Below are 12,408 nucleotides of genomic sequence, written 5' to 3' on the forward strand. Positions count from 1 at the left end.
TCCAAATCACTGTTGTAGCTTCTTTTCCCTGCGATCTCGCTGCTTGCTTTGAAGAGAAAGAGTTAACAGAGCGAAGACGGAGATGACGTTGTTTCACTTCTTCAACTGTGCGATTCTCACATTCGGCCCTCACGCCGTTTACTATTCCGCCACTCCCTTGTATGTGGTCTTCTTCTTCCTTCCTCACTCTCTCGCTTGAACATCATAGAGAATGATCAAATGAGTTGCTTCATCTTTTATTAATTTACATATCTGTTTCTCCGATTGGATTCTACTGTTTTAAATCTAGCTCCGATTCCCAAATTACCAAAACTTCGATTCCAATTCACCTTTGAAAATCAATAAATAGCTTGCAATTTGGAATGATAGCTTTATTTGATTTCTGGTAGAATTTCTATTTGATTCTGTGTGTAGCGAGCTAATTGTTGTGAAATTTATGTTTAATATTTGCAGGTCTGAGTATGATACCCTTGGCACCTCTGTTAAAGCTGCTTCTGTTTATCTTGGGACAGCTTTGGTAAAGGTCGGTAATACTGGTTCACATATGCTATTAGCAATTCATTTTATGCTCTTTTTTCTGGTGTATTCTAGTCATTTTGTGTTATGCTGATTCTATCTTATTAAATGGTGGACGGTTTCTCCAATGTGTTGGCAGCTTGTTTGCTTGGCCACGTTTCTTAAGGTGTCTGAGAATGATAGCTTCGACCCATATCAGGTAACTTCTCGCTTGGTTTTTGCAATTTTTTTCTTTTATTTGGAATGGAGCATATGGATTTCACTCATGGATTTAAGGTTGATATATATAGGTGCTTGTAAATGCAAACCCATGTTTACATATTGTAAAACTTCAAAACTAGCCCTCCTTGATAATCAAATATCACTTATCTCGGGAAACATGAACTTCAAAACTGTTCAAATGGTATTTTGAATGTGATAGTACACACACACACAGCATATGTATGTATTATGTTTGACGTGGACTTCTGTTACCATTCCAATAAGTTTCATCATGTTTTGTTTCATTGTACTTGATTATGACTTCAATTTGACCTGAAAAATCAACACAATTATCAAAACTAAAGCATTTTAGTATATTTTGTATTATGTTATCTTATTACTGTTATGAAAAAAATGGTGCTTTGTCACTTGATTCATGAATTTGACATTAGAATCACAGACAGAAGAGAAAGAGTAGCTTAATGTGACGTTTCATGGCTTTCTGGCCCTTTTTTTTTTGGTTTCTTGTTTAAATTTTAGATTCGTTACTTTATGGGTCTGAGATGTGGAGGGATCTTCGCTTTATTTTTGCTATCTATTCTCTTAGATGTTGTCTTCCTTTCTAACTGATCAGTTTTTGGATTTGTTAATCATATATCTTGAATGCGCTTTACTTTCAGGAATTGCTGAAAGCTTTAATTGGTTTCATAGATGTTGCTGGGCTTTACTTTGCCTTGACCCAGTTGACTCACAGAAATATCTCTCAAAACCATAAATTTCAAGCTGTTGGACTTGGTGAGAATAAATTGACTAAGTTACTTCATTTGAACGGCAACTGCGTTTTGAAGTTTCAGTTTCTGAAACCAATTGAGACTGTTTTATGTCTTCAGCTTGATTTCTGAATTTCTTCCCCAGTATATTTCATGGTTCTTTTCAATTTATCTTATGATCCCTTTGAAATTATGGCCCATACTGCTGCAGAGATTTACAATGTGTACAATTTCTAGCCATTCCGTTTGAAAATGCATTATTAGCTGTGAAACTAGGACTTGCTTTTCTTTTCGCTTGACCTTAGTTATATGTATTCTTTTTTACTTGACCTTAGTTACATGAACACACTTCTAATCTTCTTTTGGCTCTGAAACACTTTTTCCCATTGCAGGGTGGGCTTTTGCTGATTCTGTTTTACATAAACTGGCACCTCTTTGGGTGGGAGCTCGAGGACTAGAATTCACTTGGGATTACATTCTGCAAGGCCTTGAAGCAAATGCAAACCTGGTATACTTACTTTCTGGACCAATATAATTTATTTTCTATTACTGCTTTTGGGAGAATATTGTCTGTTAAAACTAGCAGATAGTTGTTTGCAAATCTAAATTTGGTGGTGTTGTTATTTAGCTGATATTTCAAAATGAAAGAATCGTCTCTTTTCATTGATTTTTACATACACTCTCTGAATTCAGGTGCTGAGTATATCCCTTGCTGCGTTGGGATCTCTGATGTGGCTTCGCAAAAACAAACCCAAGACTTTGATTCCCATAATATATGCATGCGCAGCCATTGTGGCAACAATGCCATCCATCACAAAGTATGCTCGTCATCCTTGTCATCAAATCATTCATATATGCACAAGATAACATTATTAGCAGAATAACTATTTTGCCACTTATATGACTATAGTTATGTTCTTCCATTGCATGGTAATACAAGCTGGACTTTGAGCGATCATATTAACTATCTTGCCAAATAATGGCTTTTGCAGTTATTTGAGAAGAGGATTGGGGTGGCATTTTCCAAAAGTGGTAGGCTTCGAACTATTCACCTCTCTGGTGATGGCTTTTATTAGTTGGCAACTCTTTTCTGCATGTCAAAGACCCTCATCCTAAGAAAGTCCAGTACATCTCTAAGACCAGATGGTTGGGGATAGGCTCTTGGAACATATTGAAAAAATCTAGCCATTGGCTATCAATTCCGCCCCCGACAAGGCTGTTGGACTGTTTTTTCAAAATTTTGTAGCATCTTTTATTTTGCCTATAAAAATTACTGATTTGTAATTTCACTTTCCGTGATGTTCAGAGGATTGAATAGATTGATTTTCCTTTACCACATGATTCAAGTTTTTCTTGAATGGACGACATATGGATAGGGTAGTGAAGTGCTGTAAAGGATAGCTAAGAGTGATACGGGTCTTCGAGTACTTGAACGACTGCTAGGATGTCCTACTACTATTTATCTGCAAGACAGCGCCGGTTTAGAGAGCTCAAAGGAGTCAGTTAATTTGTGTTGTGTCACCTGCTAAAAGGGTTCGGTTAATTTGCATTGTGTCACCTTTCACAAGGGTCGATTAATTTGTATTGTATCAAGAGATATCAAAGCATATGCAAGACATTTTCCATTAAGAAGCAAGCTTAGCTATGAAGTAGCAATGCTTTTTAATGAAGGATGAAATTTATTATCTTCTAGTACAAATTATACAAGAAGACCATTGGTTATGCATCCCAAAGTATTTAGTTCTACATTAAATGAAAAGACTTATGAAACAACAATGGTCTAGCCATTAGGTACTTGCTTAGCTTTAAACAAAAAGGCTCACTCAGATTCTTCAAAAAATGCTTCAATTCGGAGAAGTACAAATCCAACAGCCACTCCAATCAAAACAAGGACATTCATAATGGCAGCAATTTCAAATATCTCTCCTACTTTACTGCACTTAGAGGAGAGTGCACCACCACCTCTTCCTTTCCCATTTGATGAAGCTTTCATTGAACTAACCACACTTGCAAAGCACCGCTCAGTGCAGACTGGCATGCCTAAATAGACCACACTGTTGTGGGCTTTGAGACCCCCATAGGAATTCAATCCTCTTACGTACACCACCTTGTCCCTTCTCTTCTGGGTCTTGCTATTGAAACTCACCATTGCGCCAGTGACTCTTGCAGGGGTGAAAGCAGCTGCAGTTGTTGCCATGTCTGAGGAGTGCACAATACCAAAAACTAAAAAAAAAAAAAAAAGAAAAGAAAGAAACAATTAATCTAGCAAACAAGTTGTGTAGAAATGAATCGCCAAGTATATACGAGGAAATCGATGAGATGAATTTGGATAATGGATTACCTGTGTTGAATTGTAGAACTTGCAAACAGCAGTGGAGGAAGCAAAGGGCCACCATTTGTATTGGGATGAAAGTGGATAAGGTGGAGAACAAAATGGTTGGCTAGCATTGAGAGAGATAGATGGACGATAAAAGGGAACAGTCGGCCCATACAGTTACAGAGTCAGTTGCCACGTTTGCATCCTACGGCGATCCGAATTTTTTTAACTTAATAAATGAAAAATTTTCAACGTTGAAGCGAATTTATGCTTGTAGTGAAACCTTTTAATTTTATATAATAAAATGAAACTTTTATAATTAATTATAAAAAAAAGCTAAATGTGTAATTGATTTTGACTAAATTTAAAATTATTCACTTATCATGACAGTTAGTATTTATCTTCATTTATAAATAGTTTAATGAATAAAAAAAATTCAAACATTTGCGCGAATTAACATTTATATCAAAAAACTTTTAATTGTTGATAATGTCAAAAATTTTTAATTAAGGATGTATTTGGTAAGAAATAAAAAAAAATTAAGAGTTAAATATAACTTTTATAAGTTTTAACTTTTGAAAAAAAGTAATTATTAACTTAAACCCTTAAAATTAAGATAATTATCAATTTAAAGCTTCAAAATTAACATATAACTCCTCAAAAAAGCATAAGTTAAAAATTTAACCTAATCTCTTTAAGTATCCAAATAACATTAATAAAAAATTAAAAATTACAAGAATAACAATTATCCAAATGCCTTAAAAAGTTGCAATATACAACAAATGCTAAATTAAATTTGAGAAAATTAACTTTAAATTATCATCATTCTTAGATTTTATTTCATTAATAAAATAACCTCTTCATTTTAATTTTATATTTAAAAAGTATGTTTTATATTTATTATATAAATATATTTCATTAATCATATAAATATAAAATTCCTCTTATAATTTATAAAAACATCTTCTTTATGAGCATACAAAATATTATTTATTTATGAGAATTTTATTTTTTATAAAATAAAATTTATTTTCTCAATTAACTATCATTAAATGAATTATTAAATTTTAACTTAAATTATAATTTACCCTTTTTTTATATATATATAAAGCAGGAGCTTTAACCATACTCTCTGTACTAGGTTTACGCGCTGTACCTCTTGCGCCTACACGGCCAAGTAATGAACTTACAGATTAAACCTACTGTTAAATTTCACCAGTCTGCTACTGCTAGGAGAAATTTACCAGCCACGTTTGCTTATAGAATTAAGTTTAATTTCCAAGTCCGAATACCCAATTTTTACAGTTATAGACAACTGCAGTTTTTCTTCAGCGCATGCTGGGCTACAATTACAAGCTAAAATGAACAGAAGCACTGAGGATACGTTGCATGTACATTCAAGGTGGTTGCTTCTTGGTAAAAGGATTAGTTGGGAACAATATTTCACCAAGGAAGCATAGAATTGAAACACAAAACGGATAAGATGTTTCCACTTCCTTCAGCAATATTTCGTTCCTTCAGTGTGCACGTACAAAGCACTTCAACTTGCCCCTCTGCCCAAAAAATGTAAATATCACCTTGTTGGATCTTCTGAACACGAAAATGAAGCCCAACCTGTATTAAAAATACATAAATGATTAATGAAAAGCATTAAAGTCCTAAACAAGCTGACTGCAATGCAAATTAACATCTTTAAATGCTAGTTCGGGCTTGCATGTGTGTGTGTGAGAAAGAAAATCAAGTCCAGTACTGGTGCTCCACTAATGCCTTTGTTCTATTACAAGGCAAAAGCAAGATAAAAATCAGAAGTAACAAATTCTTGAAACATTTAAGAGCTTACCCAAATATTTGTTTGGCGATGATTGAATTCTTCAACTGTTCAACATGCCTCGTGAATGAGCTGGAGTGCTTTTCCTCCAACTCCAGATATATGCACTAGCATCTCACACTTACTAACAAGTTCAAATATGCAGACATCCCCCATTTTGATATCATTATCACGAACAAAGGCCATCCATCCTCCACAGAATGTATGTACACTTCGCCCTTTTGAGTCTGGGACTGAATTCACTGTCCAGCATTCTCCTTGTGAATTACGAAGGACTACCTCTGTTTTGCAGTTGGGGAGATGTGCTGCAGAAAACTGGTGAGGGATTTTCTGCACAACGGTCATTTGTCAGTAAAAAAGAATAGTATTTTCTAAAGATAAAGCAACTCAATCAATTGATATGAGTTTATCCTCAGAGAACTGACTCCAGAAACCCTTGAGTGGCCCAGCATGCTTATCAAAGAAATTTCAAGATGAATGAGATTAAGCTATAATTCATGCTATATAACAAGTCAGCAACCACATCCTAACAAGCTTAAAGGAAGACCCTTGGGGATTATCAGAATGGTGAAAAAATTACTAAAAGAATCCCAGCATATATGTGTGTGTGAGTGCATATGCACACATGAACTTGCAAGGGCAGCAGATACAAAATCGAATACTCACATCGGGGGATCTTTCAAATTGTTAGTACATGCATAGAATTTATCACACAATTAATTATAACATGATTATATATCCTTTATGAAAAAAAATGTCAGTAAGATTATCAAAGGTACAAATTAAAAGGAAACAACTCACCAGAGTATACGAACCACTGGTGTTGAACTTCCTCATAATTCTGACAAAATTAGGAAAACCTGAGTTAAAAGACTTGGCTGCTTTCTCTTCATTGAGTGCTAACATCATTCTCCCACCAGCTCCATCATGAGAACTCACATCTAAATTCTTTCCACTGTTAATGGCCACCTCTGTTTGCACTTGACAACCCAATTTATGTTACAACAAGGAGCTATAAGAACAACCCAATTTATGCTACAATTTAGAAAACTATTTCTGAAGACTGCACACAAGAAAACTAACAAAATTATACAATAAGAGGCAAGGTGGCCCATAAAATTGTGAAGCAACTTCTTAACTGAAGAACCTGGAACAAAATCAGATCACTAACCCAGTTTTTCCTTGCTAGCTCTTGACTGAAAGCACAGCAGAGCACTGGCAGAACTCTTCTTTACATTGCTACGTTTCCTTGTGTGATTGGAAATTGCTGCTGCTTGACTCTTATTAGATCCCTTCTTATCACAAATTTCTACCTTTGTGATGAGCCGTGAATGGACCTTTAAAGCATTTTTTCTGGATTTCTTTGGAAAACTTTCACTTTCATGAGACATGGCTGTGCAACCAACACTTACCTCATTAGACGCCACTTCTCCACTTTGGTTTTCCAGAACTTCCTTTCCAACTCGAAGAATAAAGACACGCAATTCACATTTGCGCACAAGTTCAAAAATACAAACATCTCCCATTTTGATGTCATTACCGCGAACAAATGCCATCCATCCTCCGCAGAAAGTATGACTTGTGTGAACTCTTGTTGTTGGGACGGAATTCACAGTCCAACATGCTCCTTTGACAGTGCGAAGGACAATTTCTGTTTTGCAATTTGGAAGATGAGCTGTAGAAAATTTATATGGTATATTCTGCACCACAAAAAGTGAAAAAGCAATTGACTATGTAAACAGTTGGCATAAAAAAATTACATGATACACTGTGCTATCACCCTGTCTTCATGCCAAATTGACGAAAAGAAATGCTAGGAACTCAAAGTGCCCAGTTTGCAATTGCCAAAAGAATATCCAAAGACTGCATGAATGATATCTTTCAGTCAAAAATCCAGAACAATAAATAAAAGGGAGTCTACTCACCAGAGTGTATGAACCACTGATGTTGAACCTTTTCATGATCCTCACAAAATAAGGAAAGCAAGAGATAAAAGACTGTGCAACTCTTTTCTCACGTTGTGACAATATTGACCCAGTCACCCTGTCAGGTAGATTTTCATCTTTGCCAATTCTTTTCTGGATGTCTGCCTCTGTTTTAAGAACCAAAAACCAAAATTCACGAAACATAAAGTCAAGCCATAAAAACAAATTTCATAGAATTATTTTCAGGAAGAATATGATTCCATTAAGTTTGTGAAGAATATTATTTCACGAACTGTTCTTCTCTATAGAGAAAATTTGATATGAAAAACTAGTATACTATGCTTTTTAATGTAGGTGTTAGCCTATGATGGAAACTTGTATTCACAGCACGGTTTAAAAATGGAAATATTTCCCATGCCTATTTTTACAAGCAAACGACCCAGAAAAGATCAAACAAGCAACAAAAATCTTCAGAAATCTAGATCAATGTCTCTCAAGTTAAAGAAAAACAGATTCCTGTCTGCAAAACCCAATGGGTGGAAATTATGTTCCTTACCGGAATTTTGATAGCAAGTTTTTGATTGAGAGGGAATGACAGAAATTGGGCATGGACTAAAACATTGTTCATGGTAGGAATTCTCTTCTCGGCATTTTTTAGCTGTAATTACCTCCTCAAGCTGGCATCCTTCCTTGTTACTTATAATCACTCCAGCCCCCAAGTTTTTGTTTATATGTTCTGAATACAGTTCAGAAGAGTCTCCCCTAACTTTTTTCAACAAATATTCACAACTCTTATCTGAAGATGCAGCTTTTCCCTCTCTTTCTCTCTTCTGCCCAATACTTCTACCAAACTGGTTGGGATCTTGGCTGCATTTGGAATGAAATGCAGCTTCTTTCTCACATCCACTTACATCAAATATTTGCACCGAAAAACACAATTCTCCATCATATCTGAAAACTAAAACGTCACCACATTCTATAAGATGATCTTTCACAAAAGTTGGCCATCCATGATCAAGGAATATATCATTGTCCTGTTGAGTTAAGTTAACTGGCCAAACGTTCCCACTAGGGCCAGTTAAAGAAACTGATCCAGATATTCGTTCTTCCATATGTTTGGTGAATTCTGCAGGTATTCTCTGCCAAATAACAATTTAGATATTGTTATTCAACAAATGGATACAAGTAAACTCAATTTCTTCAAGCAGATACTTATTGTTCATAGACTTCAATTGCAAATACTTGCCAAGTGCCATTTTCCACTTAATTCTGGGATAAGTTAGAATAGAAAAGCTTGACCAAATTAGAACAAACAAGGAAAAACATTTCTTCAATTAAATCATTCATCTTTCAACAAATCCTTTCATAAGGAAACAGGAACAACACAAACTTAATGTAACTAATTAACCCAGTTCACTAACCATTATAATGCAATTCCCCCATTAAGAAGTGGAAATTCTAGTAGTATAACAATCGATTGAACCCATGAAAAAACATATTAATGCCCAGTCTTTTTCCTTTCTCACAATGCTAATAATTTTGGAACAATTGAAAATAATTAAAACTACAGCAGTCCAAACCCTAATTTCCTTAATAATCAAGAAACGTAAGTAACGGGGGCAAAGATTAATAAAAACGAAAATGGAATAGAGAAAGCAAAGAAAATTATGAAATAAGAGGAAGGAGGAGAAACTACCAGTCGATCCGAGGTTAAATTAGAGGAGAAAATCTCGAAGAAACAAGGCCGCCTAGCATTAACCATCTCCGCTTGATTCTCTTTCGCCATGAAAACAAGTCACAGGCGTTTTACCCCAAACAGCAAAATCTGACAAATTTCTGGCCACGAGATAACATGGGAAAATAAGAATTGAAGAAAGAAACAGCAAAATCGAGGGGAATTTTAGACTATGATTTAAAGGAGTGAGAGTAATGGGTAGTTTCATGCGGTATGGGGTGGAACTGAGCTTTGGCGAGTTATTATTATCACCGGCCGCAAGGGTGAGGACTGCGCAGGTGCATTGGCCATTGGCCTGTGTCTATCTGGAGCGTGTGTTTCAAGCGCGCCAGAGAGGCTGGGAATTTGTTATGGGACGTGTTTCACATAAAGCAATGGCGCGTACATTGATGCCTATTGATGTCAGCAAAAAAACAGTTGGAAGTACCCTGCAACTGCCCTGCCCCTGATAAAAAATAAAAATAAAACAGAGGAAAAGAAAGCCCTGCTCTCGTGAGTTTCACGTGATCCGATTTTCCGGTGATACACTTGGCGAGTGCAATCAGCCAATTTGGTTTAAAATCGAACCTTAAACACTGAAAAATCGAAATTATACATAATGAAAATTAAATCAAACCGACATGATAGAGAATCAAATCAAATTAAATCAAATTTATTTGATTTAGTTTGCTTTGTTAATTTTGTGCAGAATACCATTTTATTAAGAAGGTATTACTCTTCTAATTATTATTAATAAATATTATTATTTTGATAAACATATTATTATAAATAATTATAATAATAAATAAATACTTTTGTTAATATTAAATAAATACTATACAAGTTTAATTGTTACTCTCATTTCAAAAGTAATACTAAATATAGTTAGCAGTATTAATTATTCTGCCTTTAATTATTAGACTGTAATTATTCACTCTGTATTAATTATTTTTTAGAAAATCTAAAAAACAAAAAAATACAAAAAAAAAAATGAAAACTAGAAGTTAAAAAGAAAAGAGCAAAATCAAAATTAATTAACACCACCTATCCATCACCATCGGAGCAAACCCATTCGTCATTATTGTAGCAAAATCAATCCCATTTCCCCTTCGTATACTTAACTATGTGAAAGGAACCGAGAGCGAGTGAGGGAGATAGGCTAGAGGGCAATTGTTGGGGACTAGGGAAATCACAAATGAGGAAAAGATCGAGAAGGAAAGGTTATTCAAGGTGAAGGGAGAGTGAGTAATCGAGGGTAGGGGAGAGCAATTTTAGGTTTAAACTAAAAAATCGAATCAAATGAAGTCAATTCGGTTCAATCAATTGAGTTTTAAAACTCAATCGATTTGATTCGATTTATAATTATGATAATTTTGATTAATCGATTCGGTTCGATTATTTTCATAAAAAATAAAAAAAATCAAACCGAACCGAGATTATTAATATATATATCAAAGAAATAAGAAAAAATTGAACTGAACCATAAAATTTAGGTTTAATCAATTTAAAACTGAATTAAAATCAATTGAAAATTAAATACTTAATTTATAAATTTTAATTTAATCGATTTAAAATCAAATTGAACCAATATTTATCGATTTAATTCAATTTAATTTTTTTTTATTAATCAATCTGATTTAATTTTTTAAATTTTTAATTTTTAATTTTATTAATTCGATTTAATTTCGTTTGCACACCCCTAATCGAGAGGGAGGGGCAATCAAAGGATAATGAGGGAAGAGTGAGTAGTCAAGAGGGAGAAGCGACATCGATGAAAACTAACCTTACATCAAAAGCCAAAATCAGTGATGCGGTGGATGGGTGTATACATCGGATCCACTACGATTAATAGTTACAATAAAATCAAATCGTTATATATATATATATATATATATATATATATATATATATATATATATATATATATATATATATATATATATATATATATATATATATATATATATATATATATATATATATATATATATATATCGGAGCTTGTGACTAATTTGGGGTAAAGGAATTACTTATAGGTTTTCAGTTGATGAATATTTTTGAGATTCTGCTGTCGCATCACTTTATTTAATTATTGCTGAATTTTAATCATTATGTGTACCAATTTGATCGTATTATTGATAAAAAAATTGATATTAAAAAAAATTTAAAAATTATATTTAATTATATAACCCATTAAAAAAATTGTTACTTTTATTTAAGGTAAAAATAATTTTATTATTTTTATAATTAAATTATATTAAATTTAATTTATATAAAAAGATTTCTATGCAATTCAACAACAATATTAAATAAATTCGAAACTCAAGCACCAATACTAATATTTTACATTTGCATGTAGTTATTAATATTTTTATTTAATATTTTAATTTTTAATATGAATTCAATAAATTTATAAAGTAAAATTTTATGTTTGCTAAGAGTATTGATAATAATAATAATAATAATAATAATAATAATAATAATAATATATTATTTTTTATTTATTATTATTATTATTATTATCTAGTTATCAATAATTTATATTGAATTACGATGAATAAATTAATAATAACATATTTCAGTATGGCATTGTTTATATAATAATAATTTATTTAATTATATCATAATTATTTTTAATTTTACAATTAATTATATTAATATAATAGATAATAATTTATTTAGTTATTGTTGTTTTGGGCTGTCAACTACCTTGACATGGTTTCCAATGCGGTGTACACGGGTCAGCTTGGGTGAGTTCTATGTGTTTTATCAAATCAAATTGAAAAAGTCAGTATTAAAATCAATAAATTAAATTATAAAATTATATATGTTTAATTTTGAACGATTTTTAATTGTTTTAATACTTTTTTATTTTTATGATTCAACTTTTGTTAAACCTTTTTCATATATAAATTATCATGCACTAATTAAAAAATAAAATATTAATTTAAGATGTATTATTTAATAAAAATAAAAAATAACATAAAATTATATATATATCAACCCGAAACTCAAACCTAAAATTTAGTTTATAATTATTTTCAAATCATAACTATTATTTAAATATATAAAACCACTAATTTCAGTTTGCATTTATTCGGGTTGGTTGGTTGATCAATTTGTCGGTTCCTTTTACA

At 32.6% G+C, this 12,408-nt stretch overlaps 3 protein-coding genes across 4 annotated transcripts; 1 reads left to right on the top strand and 2 right to left on the bottom strand.

The window, feature by feature from the left end:
* LOC110636162 (uncharacterized) lies at positions 1-2,820 on the top strand. Its single transcript, XM_021785727.2, has 7 exons — positions 1-159; positions 454-523; positions 656-715; positions 1,398-1,512; positions 1,880-1,995; positions 2,181-2,305; positions 2,480-2,820. The coding sequence occupies exons 1-7, from the start codon at positions 83-85 to the stop codon at positions 2,601-2,603; spliced, it is 687 nt and encodes a 228-aa protein (XP_021641419.2). The 5' UTR covers positions 1-82; the 3' UTR covers positions 2,604-2,820.
* Positions 2,821-3,125: 305 nt separating this feature from the next.
* Positions 3,126-3,991, bottom strand: LOC110636163 (uncharacterized). The gene is made up of 2 exons (XM_021785728.2): positions 3,829-3,991; positions 3,126-3,710 (listed from the first exon to the last, which is right to left on the bottom strand). The coding sequence occupies exons 1-2, from the start codon at positions 3,881-3,883 to the stop codon at positions 3,307-3,309; spliced, it is 459 nt and encodes a 152-aa protein (XP_021641420.2). The 5' UTR covers positions 3,884-3,991; the 3' UTR covers positions 3,126-3,306.
* Positions 3,992-5,056: 1,065 nt separating this feature from the next.
* On the bottom strand, positions 5,057-9,633 carry LOC110636153 (B3 domain-containing protein Os01g0723500). 2 transcript variants are annotated; one of them, XM_058133208.1, is made up of 7 exons: positions 9,254-9,633; positions 8,114-8,696; positions 7,558-7,724; positions 6,804-7,332; positions 6,434-6,612; positions 5,645-5,962; positions 5,057-5,418 (listed from the first exon to the last, which is right to left on the bottom strand). In XM_058133208.1, exons 1-6 carry the CDS (start codon positions 9,341-9,343, stop codon positions 5,684-5,686), a joined length of 1,827 nt encoding a protein of 608 aa, XP_057989191.1. In that variant the 5' UTR covers positions 9,344-9,633; the 3' UTR covers positions 5,057-5,418; positions 5,645-5,683. The 2 variants fall into 2 exon arrangements, with proteins under 2 accessions (XP_057989191.1, XP_057989192.1); XM_058133209.1 differs by having other exon boundaries at positions 6,434-6,603; positions 9,254-9,632.
* Between the last annotated feature and the right edge of the window lie 2,775 nt (positions 9,634-12,408).

Source organism: Hevea brasiliensis, chromosome 2, assembly GCF_030052815.1.
Source record: "Hevea brasiliensis isolate MT/VB/25A 57/8 chromosome 2, ASM3005281v1, whole genome shotgun sequence".
NCBI classification, from domain to species: Eukaryota; Viridiplantae; Streptophyta; class Magnoliopsida; order Malpighiales; family Euphorbiaceae; genus Hevea; species Hevea brasiliensis.

What these genes read in the sequence shown, in the direction of transcription:
- LOC110636162 (XM_021785727.2), top strand. Translation starts at nt 83, where the DNA reads ATGACGTTGTTTCACTTCTTCAACTGTGCGATTCTCACATTCGGCCCT. An exon ending in ATAGCTTCGACCCATATCAG is followed by an intron (nt 716 to 1,397) that starts GTAACTTCTCGC and finishes CTTTACTTTCAG; the next exon opens with GAATTGCTGAAAGCTTTAAT. An exon ending in ACAATGCCATCCATCACAAA is followed by an intron (nt 2,306 to 2,479) that starts GTATGCTCGTCA and finishes TGGCTTTTGCAG; the next exon opens with TTATTTGAGAAGAGGATTGG.
- LOC110636163 (XM_021785728.2), bottom strand. Translation starts at nt 3,883, where the DNA reads ATGGTGGCCCTTTGCTTCCTCCACTGCTGTTTGCAAGTTCTACAATTC. An exon ending in AGTTCTACAATTCAACACAG is followed by an intron (nt 3,711 to 3,828) that starts GTAATCCATTAT and finishes TTTTTTTTTTAG; the next exon opens with TTTTTGGTATTGTGCACTCC.
- LOC110636153 (XM_058133208.1), bottom strand. Translation starts at nt 9,343, where the DNA reads ATGGCGAAAGAGAATCAAGCGGAGATGGTTAATGCTAGGCGGCCTTGT. An exon ending in AACTTGCTATCAAAATTCCG is followed by an intron (nt 7,725 to 8,113) that starts GTAAGGAACATA and finishes TTCTTAAAACAG; the next exon opens with AGGCAGACATCCAGAAAAGA. An exon ending in TCAGTGGTTCATACACTCTG is followed by an intron (nt 7,333 to 7,557) that starts GTGAGTAGACTC and finishes TTTGTGGTGCAG; the next exon opens with AATATACCATATAAATTTTC.